Consider the following 14,573-nt stretch of genomic DNA (forward strand, 5'->3'; position numbering starts at 1 on the left):
AAGAGAAACTTGTGGGTGATGTATTCTAGGAACATTTGTCATCTTTATTAGGCTGTGTCTCCCATGTGCCTCAGGACAGTAACAAATCTCACCCAGATCCCATGATCAAACTTTTAGCACCCCAGGTCACTGCTATACCTTTAGCAGCCTCCCTTCTCATTACAGCTCTTGTCATACCTTAGCAATAAAATTATCTATTTGTTCATTTGTAATTGCTCCAACTTCAGCGAAAGCTCATTAAAGAAAAAGATTCTGCTGTTTGCTTTAGTGCTTTATAAAGTATGAGAAATGTACAGTAAAAAATAAGTGCTCAAAAATATTTAGTAGTTGGGTAAACATATAATCCTAACATGATAGATATGAAAATGCATTCCTTCCTGAAATTCTGGACTCTCAGCCTGGAAACACACACACACAGTGGGAAAGAGAAGGGTAGGGAGAAGAAGGGAGGGAAGCAGAGGGAAGGGGAGGAAGGGAAACAAGAGGAGAGGAGAGTGGACATCACCACACTGGGTCTTACACCTTGTGGGAAATGTAGTAATGTTTAGTATAGGCTTACCTGTCGTTCCGAAAAACCTTCGGTAGATACCGTCTGGGAAACCACATGGCCAGAGCACACATCAGGACCCAGAGGATTGCAAGTTCATCAAGCATCTGACCCAGGAAACTAAGAGTTGCATGGAAGTAGACGGATCCAATTCCTAGAATCAATTACAACCAATAAAAAAAAAATCACCATAGGAGAAGAGACTTCGAAATTCTATCCAGTACTTCAGGACAGACCTGTTGCCAACTGCGATCAAAACCACAATCTCTCTTTCTCTCTCTCTCTCTCTCTTTCTCTCTCCCACTCTGAAAAAAGAAAATTGAAGGAACAAACCCATACTGCTCAGGCATTTATCTCAAGTCTAGAAAGGATTTCAAGCAGAGCCACCTTAATGATTGCTCTGTCTTTATCCACTGTAACTTCATGCAAATAGGCAGTAGATAAAAGCAACATGGCCTCACTGTTAAACATTCCTAACCTGCCTAGGAAAGGACGTGGAAATTACACAAGTATTTCATAGAACAATAAGGGATCTAATATTTATTTTTTAAAAAATGTCAGGCTATTAGAAATATAATTGAGTGAGAATTACAGTGTACTTTGTTATCAGTCAAGAGTCCTTCTGCTGTCGTCAAGCAAGGGACAAAGTTTGTGAAGATGTCAGAGTGACTTTAGTTTACAAAACATTATGTTCAACAGGGACAGGAAGTGTACAGAATCCCGCTTCCTCCCTTTCCTTCTGTGTTCCCAAGCGAGTCCACTTACCCACTACAACTAAAAGAGTCCATATTAAGTAGATGCCACTGTTGAAGCACGTTGCATACTGACGAAACAAGCACATGCAGATGGGCGGTAAAATGAAAAACAAGACGTTGCTGATCTGGGGGGGGGGGGACATAAAATGGAAAAATGAATATTAAGTAAAAAAAAGAAAGCAGCTTGTTCCAAGTGCATTGTTTGCACATTGGGATGAGTGCGGCTTCTGCTTTACTCCAGCTCTTGCAACGCTTTTATATAGCAGACACACAAACCAGCAAAACTGGCAGTGTCGGGAACAACCATTCCAGGGCTCCCGATGGCAAAGCAGCTCTGAAAACACAGCGGGCTAGGAAGTGGAAGGCTCTTCTTTTGATTCACAGAACCAAGAATTCTTACTGGGTTTCTGTACAGCTCAGTTATGAAGCATTCTAACCTGTTTGCAGTTCTATTTTTCAGGACAAGGTCTATACCAAACAAAGTAATAATGATAATAATTATCATCATTTCATAAAAAGGTGAAAAGGGCTAGATGCTTTCCAGCTCCTATACTGACAGCAAAGCCAACCTTTTCTTCTGTGCCCAGATCAAGAGAATTCTTCTGGACTCGCCCTTCCTCACCTAATTCAAGCCTGCAGAGGTACAACTGCAAAGGTAAACATTAAATCTGCAGAGGTTCCTTCTTACCTTTCAAATATCAGGAGTGATATCTTAGCCTAGTGGTTAGGACACCTGCATCTCAAATCTCTTGACTCAAGTTCAACTCCTGCTATTACAGACCCCAGGAGAGAGCTGTGGTGATACAAGGAACTGGCTTCCTCCCTTTCGCCTGGGAAGCCTGGATGGACTCCCAGCTTCCACCTTCAGCACTGGCCCAGCAGTGCAGGCAATGGACAGGATTTCTCTCTCTCTCCCTCTTTCTGCATCACCTCACTAAAAAACTTAAATTTAAGTAATGAATTGATGATAGTTTATGTGGGCTAAAGCCTTTGTTATATATCCAATACATATTCATCATTTTTAAAACTTAAAAACATATCTTAATGCAACATACTAAAAAAATTGTACATCAAATAAATAACCACTATTAAAATATCACTAAGGGTGGGTCCTGGCACGGTGGCGTAGTGGCTAAAGTCCTCACCTTGAACACCCTGCTTCCCATCCAGCTCCCTGCTTGTGGCCTGGGAAAGCAGTCGAGGACAGCCCAAAGCCTTGAGACCCTATACCCATGTGGGAGACCTGGAAGAAGCTTCTGGCTCCTGGCTTTGGATTGGCTAAGTTCCAGTCATTTCGGCCACTTGGGGAGTGATATCAACAGACAGAAGATCTTCCTCTCTGCCTCTCCTCCTATCTGTATATCTGCCTTTCTAATAAAATTTTTTTAAATGAATCTTTTTAAAAAATTTTATTTTCTGTTAGCTTGATTTTTGTCTATCCCTAGGGAATCATAATTTTTTTCCTGAATTTTAAAAATTCAGGTAAAATCCATATAACATAAAACAAGCCAGTTTGGGGCTGGCACAGTGGCTCAACAGGCTAAATCTCTAGCTTCTACACCCGCATCCCATATGGATGCCAGTTCTAAGTCCTGGCTGCTCCACTTCAATATAGCTTCCTGCTTATAGCCTGGGAAAGCAGTGGAGGGTGGCTCAAGCCCTTGGGACTTTGCACCCATGTGGGAGACCTGGAAGAGGATCCTGGCTTCCAGCTTAGAATCAACTAAGCTCTTGCCACCACTGCAGCCATTTAGAGAGTGAAACAGCATATGGAAGATTCTCTCTCTCTCTCTCTCTCCTTTTCTTGGTAAATCTGCGTTTCAAATAAAAGTAAATCTTTAAAACAAAAAACTAGCCAGTTTCAAGTAACATTTATTATATTCAAAATGACAACAATCATTTCTATTTAGTTTGCATATGTTCATCACCCCAAACAAAAACCTTATTCCCATTAAACATTCAGTACCCATTTCCTCTCTGTAGCCCCTAGCCACCAGAATCTACTTTTTTGCTGTTCTGGATATTTCAAGTGAATAGTACCATACCTAAAGTGATCTTTTGTGTCTGGCTTATTTCACCTAGCATAACATTTTCTTTTTCTTTCTTAAGTCTTAATATGTAATACTTATTTTCACCTTATTTGATTGGCATAAAGAGCAACAGATATTCCATCCTCCCGTGTACTCTCCAAATACCTGCGGGAGCTGGGGCTGTGCCTGGCAGGGGCCGGGAACACAGAACCCAATCCAGGTCTCTCATGGGGCTGGCAAGGACTCAACAATCTGCGTCACCTCCTGTTGCCTCCCAACGTGCACATCAACAGGAAGGCTGAACTGGAAGCACAGCTAAGGCTAGACCTTAGGCACTCCGACAGGGGATGCAGCCAGCCCAAGCAGCATCTTACAGGCTGAGCCAATCATCTCCTCCAGCACATTTCTGAGGTCACTCATGCATGCATCCAGATTCATTGCTTTGTATAGCTGAATACTATTCCAGTTCAAGAATACTCTGTATTTTGCTAAACCATTCATCCATTAAGGGTTGCTGAATGAAAGGGTAAATTCTGTCTTATGGAGAAACCGCCAAACTGTTCTCAACAGAGGATTTTTTTACATTCCCACCAGCAATATCCAAGGATTCTAATTTCTTCACATCTTTGCCAATATTTGTCATGTTCTGGGTTATTTGTTTTGTTTGATTTTGGTTTTGACCTTAAAACTAAGAGATTCTTAGAAAGTATGAAAAGGTAAGGTCACTCAGCTCAAGTCCCATCTCTAATTCTGAGTGAAGCAGGACAGTGCACGCAGAGAAGGTGAGCAGAATATGGAAAAACTGAGTAAGTCTAAACGAGCAACACCATTACGAAGACAATGAGGGGGCCACCAAACAAAAATTATAAAGAAGAACATCAACAATCAGGCTTATGGGATAGTTGATGAAACCTGGAGAGCCATTAGCACAAAGGCCTGGCCACCCATGTTAGGCAGCACTAGAGGAGGCCTCCAAGGGACATGAGCATAAGAATCCAAACTGAACTGGAGCACAAAAAACAGAAGGGCTTAAATACAGACACACAACTGAATAAAATGCTTCAGCAAACCTCAGACCGTGGGGCAGAATATACAGGCAAAGACTTGCAGCCTGAATGACCAAGCTATGTCACCCTCAGCCTACCTCTACCACTGTCTGTGTACAAGAAGGATTAGAGGTACCATAATTTTTAGAAAAGGGGTGGGGAATAGGAGAAAATACAGCATGAGATAAATAAGAAAAAGGACCAGATCTTTTTACAGGCAGGATGGGCACAGTGTTGCTGCTACTTTTGGTTAAAATCCAGGCTTAAAATTCCTAGTGAGTACAAATCATAGGCCCCACAGTGGAGTTAAAACAAATAATATTACAAATTCTATTCACAAAAAAAAAAAAAAAATCCCTAGTGAGGACACAGCACTCTGGAGAAAGTGATGTTTCTTCCCATTCAACTCTGATCCAATCTTCCTCCCTCTCCCATGTGGGAGCTCTATGAGCTAATGGTGAACTTGGGTGAGGATACAGACAAAATATTGGTGACATCCCAGGTAGTATTCAACTTCCAGTCTTGGAAATAAGGAAAAAAGACCGAAAGGAAGAATACGGAGAAGTCTAAGTACCTTTGTGAATATCAGGCTTTTGTTTGCTGTTAGGGCCACAGCCTTGAACTTTCAGTAGAATCATTTAAAACTTGGACATCCAAAAGAGCTAAATGAAGGATTTTCAAAACTACTCCCTGGTAACTGCCCAGAAGAGCTCCAAGGATGCCCAACGTCCCCAAAGTAATCAGCCAGAGAGCTGGGCTGCTGGCCACGCTGCCTCTTGCTCCTTCCTGTACCCCAGACGGATACCCAACCCCAGCTACACACACACACCACAATCAGACCTCAGCTTAACTTCTCGCCCCAAACTGTACACATGAGTTACTGTATGATTTAAAAGTTTAGGGTTTTCCTTTTGTTAAACATAGAAGTCAGGCCCAGCATGATGGCTCAGTTAGGTAATCCTTCCTCTACAAGTGTTGCAATTTCATAAGGGCACTGATTCATGTCCCGGCTGCTCCACTTGCCACCTACTTCCCTGCTTGTAGCCTGAAAAAGCAGCAGAGGATGGCCCAAAACCTGGGGACCCTGCATCCACGTGCAATACCTAGAAGAAGTTCCTGGCTCCTGGCTTTGGATTGGCTCAGCTCCAGCCATTGGATATCCATTTGGGGAATGATCCAGCAGATGAAAGGTCTTAGCTTCTCCTCGCTGTAAATCTGCCTTTCCAATAAAAATAAAATTCTTCTTAAAAAAAAAAACTATAGAAGTAAAAGAGCAAGAAAAAAAGGGAGCGCATGGAGGTGACGAGAGAAGAGAGGGAAAACTGAATTGTTACATCATAGCTAACTTAAAACCTGATCCTCCTCACTTCAGTGACTTTCCTTGCACAACAAGAAATACCTGGGCTCGGTGCATTGGTTCACTTGCTAACCCTTCACTTCCAAGCACTGGCATCCCATATGGTTGCCAATTCATGTCCCTGGTGCTCCTTTTCCTATCTAGTTCTCTGCTTGTGGCCTGGGAAAGCAATTGAGGATGGCCCAAAGCCTTGGGACCCTGCACCCACATGGCAGACCCCAAAGAGCTTCCTGGTTCCTGGCTTTGGATTGGCTCAGCTCCAGCTGTTGCAGCCATTTGGGAAGTAAACCAGCAAATGGAAGAACTTTCCTTCTGTCTCTCCTTCACTCTGTAAAGATATGCCTTTCCAATGAAAATAAGTAAATCTTAAAAACAAACAGACAAACAAGGAGTAGGGTACAAATCTAGTCTCCTTTCTTTCCTCCTCCCAGGAAAGAACTGCTGCACTAGATTCTGTCTGCAACTTATTTTCTTTCCATTTACATGAATATGACATGTAGAAAGGATCTTCTGAAAGTTCACAGAAAATAAGTATTATTATCATTTTTTGAAGATTTATTTATTTTTATTACAAAGTCAGATATACAGAGAGGAGGAGAGATAGAGAAGATGATCTTCCGTCGATGATTCACTCTCCAAGTGACTGCAATGGCCAGTGCTGATCCGCCAGGAGCCAGGAACCCCCTCCAGGTCTCCCACACGGGCACAAGGTCTCAAGGCTTTGGGCCGTCCCCACCGCTCTCCCAGGCATCAAGCAGGGAGCTGGATGGGAAGTGGAGCTGCCGGGATTAGAACTGGTACCTATATGGAATCCTGGCACATTCAAGCTGCTAGGCCACAGTGCAGGGCCCGAAAATAAGTATTATAAAAAGCTATGCATGTATTTCAAAGTTTTTGTTCCAAAATAAATTTATATTTTAATTCCACTTTCCTTGGTAGTGCGTCACACACTACAACACTATTCTGCCACTTCCTCTTCTCATCAGTAATATTACAAACCTTTCCAACTCAGCATAGCTTTAGCTCACTTGCCCCTAAGTTCTATGGGTGGTAGCATTTATTTATCCATTATCCAGTGAAAGGAGTACTAATTTACCATTCCAACTACCATGCTAGGAAGTTATAATACATTTTTATTTTTACCATTAAATCTTCTCACTCTCTTACTATAGGTAAGTGCAATTAGCTACTGCCAAGATGGTCCCCAAACAGCTCCCTCAATTCACCAGTATGCTACCATCAACAATATACACAATAAACACTTTTTGAATTTATGGAGCAGACATTGTGGCACAACAAGTAAAGCTGCCATCTGCAAAACCAGCATCCTATATGGGCACTGGTTCGAGTCCTGGCTGCTTTCCTTCCACTCCAGCTTCCTGCTGATGCACATAGGACAGTCACTGAAGATGGCCCAGGGACTTAGGCCCTGCCACCCCTGTCAGAGACCTAGATCAAATTCCAGGCTTCTGGCTTCAACCTGCTCCAGTCTGGGCTGTTGTAGTTATTTGGGAAGTAAAGCAAAGGATGTGAGATTTCTCTCTTTTATGTTATCTCTATGATTCCTTTTTTCAAATCAGTAAACAAACCTTTTTAGACATAAAACATAGTAGATATTTTCACATAATGTTCACAAAGACACAAAGTTATTACACCAGTAGTAAAATTTGGATACTCTGAAAATAGGTTCTAAGTCATACATTAGAAGCACCATTTTGGCATAAGCTGCCAAATATCCCTGAGAGCCGTTATTGCCTCTACACAGCCCATCAACCAAAGCCAGCTGGGCCCCACCATGTTTCTTAAAAACATCAACACAGAGAAAGGAAATGTCAAATTAAAGGGAGCCTCTCCTCAAGACAAAAAGAGGAAGGAACAAAGAGTAAACGAGTCTTGATTAAAAGACAGACTCAATGGCTCCATCTCTGAGAAATGAAACTTGATCTCCAACTAGAGGCAGGGGAAGGTCAGTGATGTCAAATAGTGCAGCCCAGGGGTGTTTCGAAAGTCTGCTGTTGGTTTATCCCTGGGGGAAATTAATTTGATAAGTGCCTGCAAGGTTGTTGTTTTTAATCAATAGGAAACCACAAATTTAAAATACATTAACTATTTCCTCTAGAAACACCTCATTTCTGCAAATTCCTATGTAATATTTGCTCCAAAATAATCTCACAAACACACTGCAATCTCATCCTGATGCATCTGAACATGCACTTTCTTTCCCAAGGAGAGCGAGAGGAAGACAACTGACAAGCAGGCCGCAGACTTTGCGAACACCAGGCCCATCACCAGCCCAGGGCTGTCACTGGCAAGCTGATTCATAACCCTTCTTCCCACTGGCACATTTTTGCTTCGGGGATAACCAACTGTCCTGGTTTACCTGGGACTGAATTAGGTTCTCCAAGCATGGACTTTGTTTTAAAATCAGAAAAGCCTCAGGTAAAAAATCCAGAAGAAGATGGATCACTGAGAAGTTTTGTAAATGTCCCCAGCCCCCAGCACTACAGCGCACTTGATCCCACCAGGGTTCTACTGACCTCTCAGCAACTTGTGCCCCTTACTATATGGCCCTGACCAGCCTGAGGACACGCACAGATCTTCTCTCCCCGGGACAGGCACACAGAAATGCCCAGTTGTAGGAAGACAACTGATTGGATATCATCTGAATGGGAACAATTAATTGGATACACAAAACAAAGAGAGATATTTTCAGACAAGGGTGTGGAAACAATTGATGGGTTCTGTAGACAGGCTTATAGGAACTATGTAAGCTCCTCAATACTCACTCATCCTCTGTGACCCTCAGTCTATGAAAGCCTGATGCCACTAATAAACTTTGGCTATTGACCATCAGTTGGTAGTCCACATGTGTTATTATTGGCTCCGAGCAGCAAGTCCATCACTGCAGGACAGCAAACACCCAGCTAATGCATAAATGGACAGATTCAGCCCTGGGACATAGACTTCACCATATAAAGAGAGCTCTACTTTCCTCATTTTATGTAATCCCCATTTGAAAAGCAGACAAAACTTTTGTCTACTGATTAACTCCCCCAGATTCCTACAATAGCCGTGGCTGGTTCAGGGCTAAGCCAAAAACCAAGAACTTGGTCTATTTGTTCTAGATGGATAGCTCCTACTTAAACAACCGCTGTCACATCTGTGGTATACATTAGCAGGAAGCTGGAACAGAAAGCAGCGTCAGGACTGAAACCAGGCACCACAAACAGGCTTTTCAACAAACACTCCACCCCAGCTTCTCCTGACTGCAGGCAGAGCTCACAAATCGTGAGCTGATTTTATGTGCATATTTTATTTTCAAGACTTTCCACCACCACTTTATCTCTTTCTAGTGCCCTGAGTCACTCACAACATCAGAGACCCCAAACGGCAAGCCTGGTGAGTAAATAGCACATCCTAGACTTAGTGCAGTTAGTGCCAGCTGCTGAGGGACTTGAAACATGAAACATAAAAAGGAAAACAAGTCAATAAGACTTGCATGTAAAAGAAACAGTACAAAATGTACAGACATACAAGGTTGTGAAAGGAAATGACATATTCTTGGAAGAGATATTTGGACTTGGCTGAAGCAAAAAATGATGACATGATTTGCAGCAACAGAGATTTGCAAAGTTCAAAAGCAAAATGCTCCGTACACCCAAATACTGTCTGTGGGAGTTAAATCAGTGTACTCTCTCGGGTGGGCCATTGAACAAAACTTACCAGCGTTTAAAATTAACACTGCCCTGCCTGAGCAATTGCCCTTTCACAGTTGCTACTTGCAAAAGGACACCTAGATGCATCAATAAGGACATGCAAACCACAAAAGAGATACTACTGCAAATGTCCATTGATAAGGGATTGACTGGTGAGGCACTTTATGGCCAATCCACTTCATGAAGTGCTGTGTAGACACTGTGAAGAGGAAGGCAGGTCTATAGGAGCCAAAATGGGACGACCTACAAGATATTAAGTGAAAAAAGCAAAACATGGACAGGATTCTATAGTAGTATCTTGATTGGGTTGAAAATCTTCAAGTGTGTTATATACATAATACACATACAAATCACACATGCAAACACACATACATATGCTTTTTATGTACCTAGAAAATGTCCAGAAGATATAGGAAAAGGGATATTTCATATTTTATAATTACCATGCTCCAAACTTTTTAAAACAAGATCATGTTATTACTTGTTTGACCAATAACAATAACAACCACAAAAACTAAACAAGCTTTTTTTATAGCAAACATCATGGGCTTTATCCTATAGACAAATTATCCCAATACAGGAACTTTGAGCACATGAATTACTGAGCTCAAGAATTACTGGGCCTGGCTCCATAGTGTAATGGTTAAAGTCCTCGCCTTGCACGCACCGGGATCCCATATGATCGCCGCTTCTAAGCCCAGCAGCTCTGCTTCCCATCCAGCTCCCTACTTGTGGCCTGGGAGTGCGGATGGGGATGGCCCAAAGCTTTGGGACCCTGCACCCATGCAGGAGACCTAGAAGAGCTCCTGGCTCCTGGCTTCGGATTGGCTCAGTTCCAGCCATTGCGCTCACTTGGGAAGTGAACCATCAGATGGAAGATTTTCCTGTTTCTCCTCCTCTCTGTATCTCTGACTTTGCAATAAAAATAAATAAATCTTAAAAAAAAAAAAAAAGAGGGCCCGGCGGCATGGCCTAGTGGCTAAAGTCCTCGCCTTGAAAGCCCCGGGATCCCATATGAGCGCCGGTTCTAATCCCGGCGGCTCCACTTCCCATCCAGCTCCCTGCTGGTGGCCTGGGAAAGCAGTTGAGGACGGCCCAATGCATTGGGACACTGCACCCGCGTGGGAGACCTGGAAGAGGTTCCAGGTTCCTGGCTTCGGATTGGCGCACATCGGCCCGTTGCGGCTCACTTGGGGAGTGAATCATCGGATGGAAGATCTTCCTCTCTGTCTCTCCTCCTCTGTGTATATCTGGCTGTAATAAAATGAATAAATCTTTAAAAAAAAAAAAAAAAGAAAGAAATAATTACTGAATAATTGGGCCCAGCACCGTGGCCAAGCAGCTAAAGTCCTCGCCTTGAACGTGCCAGGATCCCACAGGGGCACCGGTTCTAATCCCGGCGGCTCCACTTCCCATCCAGCTCCCTGCTTGTGGCCTGGGAAAGCAGTTGAGGACAGCCCAAAGCCTTGGGGCCCTGCACCCATTTGGGAGACCTGGAAGAAATTCCTGGCTCCTGGCTTTGGATCAGCTCAGCTCCGGCCATTGTGGTCCCTTGGGGAGTGAATCATCAGATGGAAGATCTCTCTCTCTCTCTCTCTCTCTCTCTCTCTCTCTCTCTGTCTTTCCTCCTCTCTGTATATCCTACTTTCCAATAAAAATACAATAAATCTTTTTTTTAAAAAAAGGATTACTGAATAATACACACCTATACTATACCAAATATACTTGACGTAGTTGGTGGCATTTCAAGTGTATTGAAGACAGCTATCTTAGTAAATTTTTAAAAAGACCAAGCTCCAATTCAAGTTCTGTCATTTTCTTGACCTCAGCAAGTTATAAAGCCACCCAAGCCCCAATTTCCTCCTTTAATGAATGGACATAGGAAACAACAGCTACTGTCTGAGTAAGAACAAAACACCCAGCCAAGCTTCAACTCACAGCACACCCTAGAGAGCAACCAGATGCAACCCAAGTTCCAGCACTGATGTGTTCCCCTGAAATCCAATAAGAAAGTTCTAGATCATTGTCCCCATTATTTCTCAATCCAACACAGTCAATTCCTTTCATTTTCTCTCCAGATGAATATTGACTATCAATTTCTTACATCACAGATAATTTACACTGAGGTCTTGCTATAGGCGCGAAGGTGATGGATATCACCAAGCAACAGTTCAGCCTCTTCCTCAACAGAGCAGTAAGACAAACACTGGCATGTCCTGTGATAAGCATCAGAAGATCAGAAAGGTCCTGGGAATGGAGAGGAGGAAATCTCTGGATCTACACTCAAAGAGAGCCTCCCTCCCCCAAGCATGGCTCCGAGACCTTATGCTGTCAACACGGCCCTGGCAATTCCCAAAGACACGGTTGTCAGACGGACCCGCCAGGCTCGGAGCACAAATACTGCAACTGAAGAAGAGCAGTTCATATCTAAAACAGGCTTGACATTTACTACGAAAGTGTTCCAATGGGACCAGATTAAAACTAAAGACCCAATCTTCCCTTCACTCAGCACTCTGAAGTTTGTCAAGGCAGGCTGAGAGCAGCGCCTTCTAGTAGATCTGGTCCCTAGCAGCGAGGGCTGGGCCTTCTGCAAGGCTTCAGACTCCTCAGATACAAGAACTTGTCACTCCAGCTGTCCTCCCTTCTCTAACTCGGATGAAGTCCTTAGTATCCCAGGGCACCTGCCAGTTACAGATGGAGAAAGTGAGGCAGCACTGGTGTTGCTCCTTGTGGAAAGTTCCCAGCCCTCTGTGTGTAGCTGTCTACACCTGATGGGCTGCCCTCAGAGGCCCTACAGCAGGTGAAGCTGGGCCGCCACCATCTGCATCTTTCCCCTAACCACAGACCGCACAGGGCCAGCTTTTCTCCAGGAACTAACCTGGTCCTAAAACAGAAACAGGAGGGCAGCCAATGGAGTTCCGAGCGGGAAGGATAGTAAGAACCTCAGTCATGCCAGAAACCAGGTCTGACTTTATTCTTCAAGACCCTCAGTTTCTCCCTGAGTGCATTAAAGACCGGGAGGCAGACAATCCCAGATCCTTCTAGACAACAAGCACCTGACTCCTTCCAAGAACATTCTCTCCTGCAAATCCAAGGGAGGAAAATCCTCAAAAACAACCTCAAACAATGACACAAACCAGAAGTTCCTGTTTTCCGTGTTTGGGCAGTGAAAAGATAAGCCACGGAAATGTCCCAGTGAAGTACTACACTGGGTTCCAGAACAGTGAGTTCCCCTCACAGGGGAAAAAAAGGCATTTCCTCTCCCCCAAACGAACTTTTCCCTCCCATAAAGGCGGAAAGTACGAAGGAGTCTCCAGCAGAGAAGTTTGCGCTTGCTCGTTTGCAAGGGCCTGGGCAAGTCCAGAAAACTTATACATCGTCATTCCCACGCTTGCCCTGCATTCCGACAGGTTTCAGAATTAGAGAGAACACAGCCTGAGGAACTGTGTGCAGAGCAGGTGGGAGACTGGAAAACAAAGGTAAGAAGAAGAAAAGGACCAGTAGTAACTAACTTGACTCTGAACAAAAAGAACTTGTATTACTGCGGTATTCTTGGGAGAGGGCAAATTAGCCTAGTGGGAGTGCGCCCCGCCCCCTGAGATTTGCCAGGGCCCTCCCACATTTCCCCACACTCCGGGAACAGGTATTCAAGGCAAAAACGCACAATGTGCCCCAAGTGCGTCACGCCACAGGCATCCTGGCGAGGAAGGGAGTTGTCCCGGCTGCTCAACCATCCCCAACTGACCCTACCGAGAGAATACGCTGACCTGGAACCCAGGCTTCAGAACCGGTAGGGACCAAACAAGACAATAGGGCCATCAAGAAGGAATTGACAGGCAGAGGAGGATGAGCGCAAACGTCTGAAACAGGGACAGGAAAGGGCAGGTGGAGAAAGAAAGGACGCACAGAGGAGTGGCGTGGGTCCCCTCTGGCCCTGGAGCGAGAACGCCCGCACACTCACGCAGAGACCCACGTCCAGCCCCCTGCCGCCGCGACGCACGGGGGCTGCCCCTCCCGGCGGCCCGCTCCCGCGACCCGCACCGTGTTGTAGAACTCGGCGATGGCAGGCACGATGGTGTAGTTGTCTTCGCACCAGTCCACCTCCGAGCTGCCAGCCCGCAGCTGGTCCCACCAGTGCGGGGCGCCCATGGTAGCTCTGGGGCATTGGAGCAGCTGCTCCTGCAAGCGAGAAAAACCCAGAGCTGCCGTCAGAGGCAACCCGCGGCCGCGGCGGCTTTATGCAGTACGGGCCAGCCTCCGGATGTGGCGCCTCCCCCGTTGGCCGTCCCAGCGCTCCGCCCCGTCTGCTGGACGTGACCCGCCCGCGGACCCCTCCCCGGCCCCGCCCCCAGGAGTCACGCCCACCCTGGGGCACCAGCCCAAGACCTTAGGTCCGGCTCGCACTTACCTTCTGGCTCCAACTCACAGGCGTCCCCCAGATGATGTGAAAACCACCAGAGCCCTCCCGTGGCAAAAATGTAAAAGGAGAAACCAGACTCTGAGAGGTGACACCGATTGGGCTTTGCCACACATGGGACACAGGTGTTCACGCCAAGGAAATGATTTGGGTTTCTCCGAGGCAAGGAGGGATGGTTTGACCCAATAGTGACTCAACTCAGTCGCTAGGGCAGAAAGGCCTTTTGGGCTGCAAAGGCAGACTCAGCAAGCTCCCTCTCCCCACATCCCACCACAAGGTCTGGACCACCCATTCCCCACTCACTGCCAACCCTCACTCACCTGGTATTAGACTTACATCGAGTCTTCGGTGTAGGAGCTCAAGCACAGCGACAAACTTCAGCCAGCCTCCAGAGGACGCATGCGGTGGCAGGTGAAACGTCTCCAGGTCATCCAGAGTGAACAGGAACATGGCCATGAAGAGCATCTCCTTGGCAGGTGATGAGGACAGTGGCAGAAAAGGCCTTGGACAGTGGTTGGCTGTCCTGAGGATATCCTTGCTCAGGCCTGTCCGCCTTGGTGGGGGGTTTGCAAGGCCAAAACTCTTTTCCCTGTTAGCGATGTGATGATCTACCAAGGTACAGTGATTTTTCCAAAGCTATGGGACTTGAACTGTAACAGCTAATGGAATATGTGCTTGTGTATAAGTCAGCATTAAAAATCTCAC

General features: G+C 45.3%; 1 protein-coding gene across 1 annotated transcript in view; it reads right to left on the minus strand.

Moving 5' to 3' along the window:
* Positions 1–13,803, minus strand: part of ACER2 (alkaline ceramidase 2) — a 32,316-nt gene extending 18,513 nt beyond the window's left edge. The window contains exons 1-3 of the mRNA XM_058672465.1: positions 13,493–13,803; positions 1,313–1,427; positions 560–701 (exon numbers count right to left, since the gene is read on the minus strand). Coding sequence (XP_058528448.1) covers positions 560–701; positions 1,313–1,427; positions 13,493–13,600 — 365 coding nt within the window. The 5' untranslated portion in view covers positions 13,601–13,803. The remainder of the gene's footprint in view (positions 1–559; positions 702–1,312; positions 1,428–13,492) is intronic.
* Between the last annotated feature and the right edge of the window lie 770 nt (positions 13,804–14,573).

The sequence above is a fragment of the Ochotona princeps genome, chromosome 14 (assembly GCF_030435755.1).
Source record: "Ochotona princeps isolate mOchPri1 chromosome 14, mOchPri1.hap1, whole genome shotgun sequence".
Classification (NCBI taxonomy): domain Eukaryota; kingdom Metazoa; phylum Chordata; class Mammalia; order Lagomorpha; family Ochotonidae; genus Ochotona; species Ochotona princeps.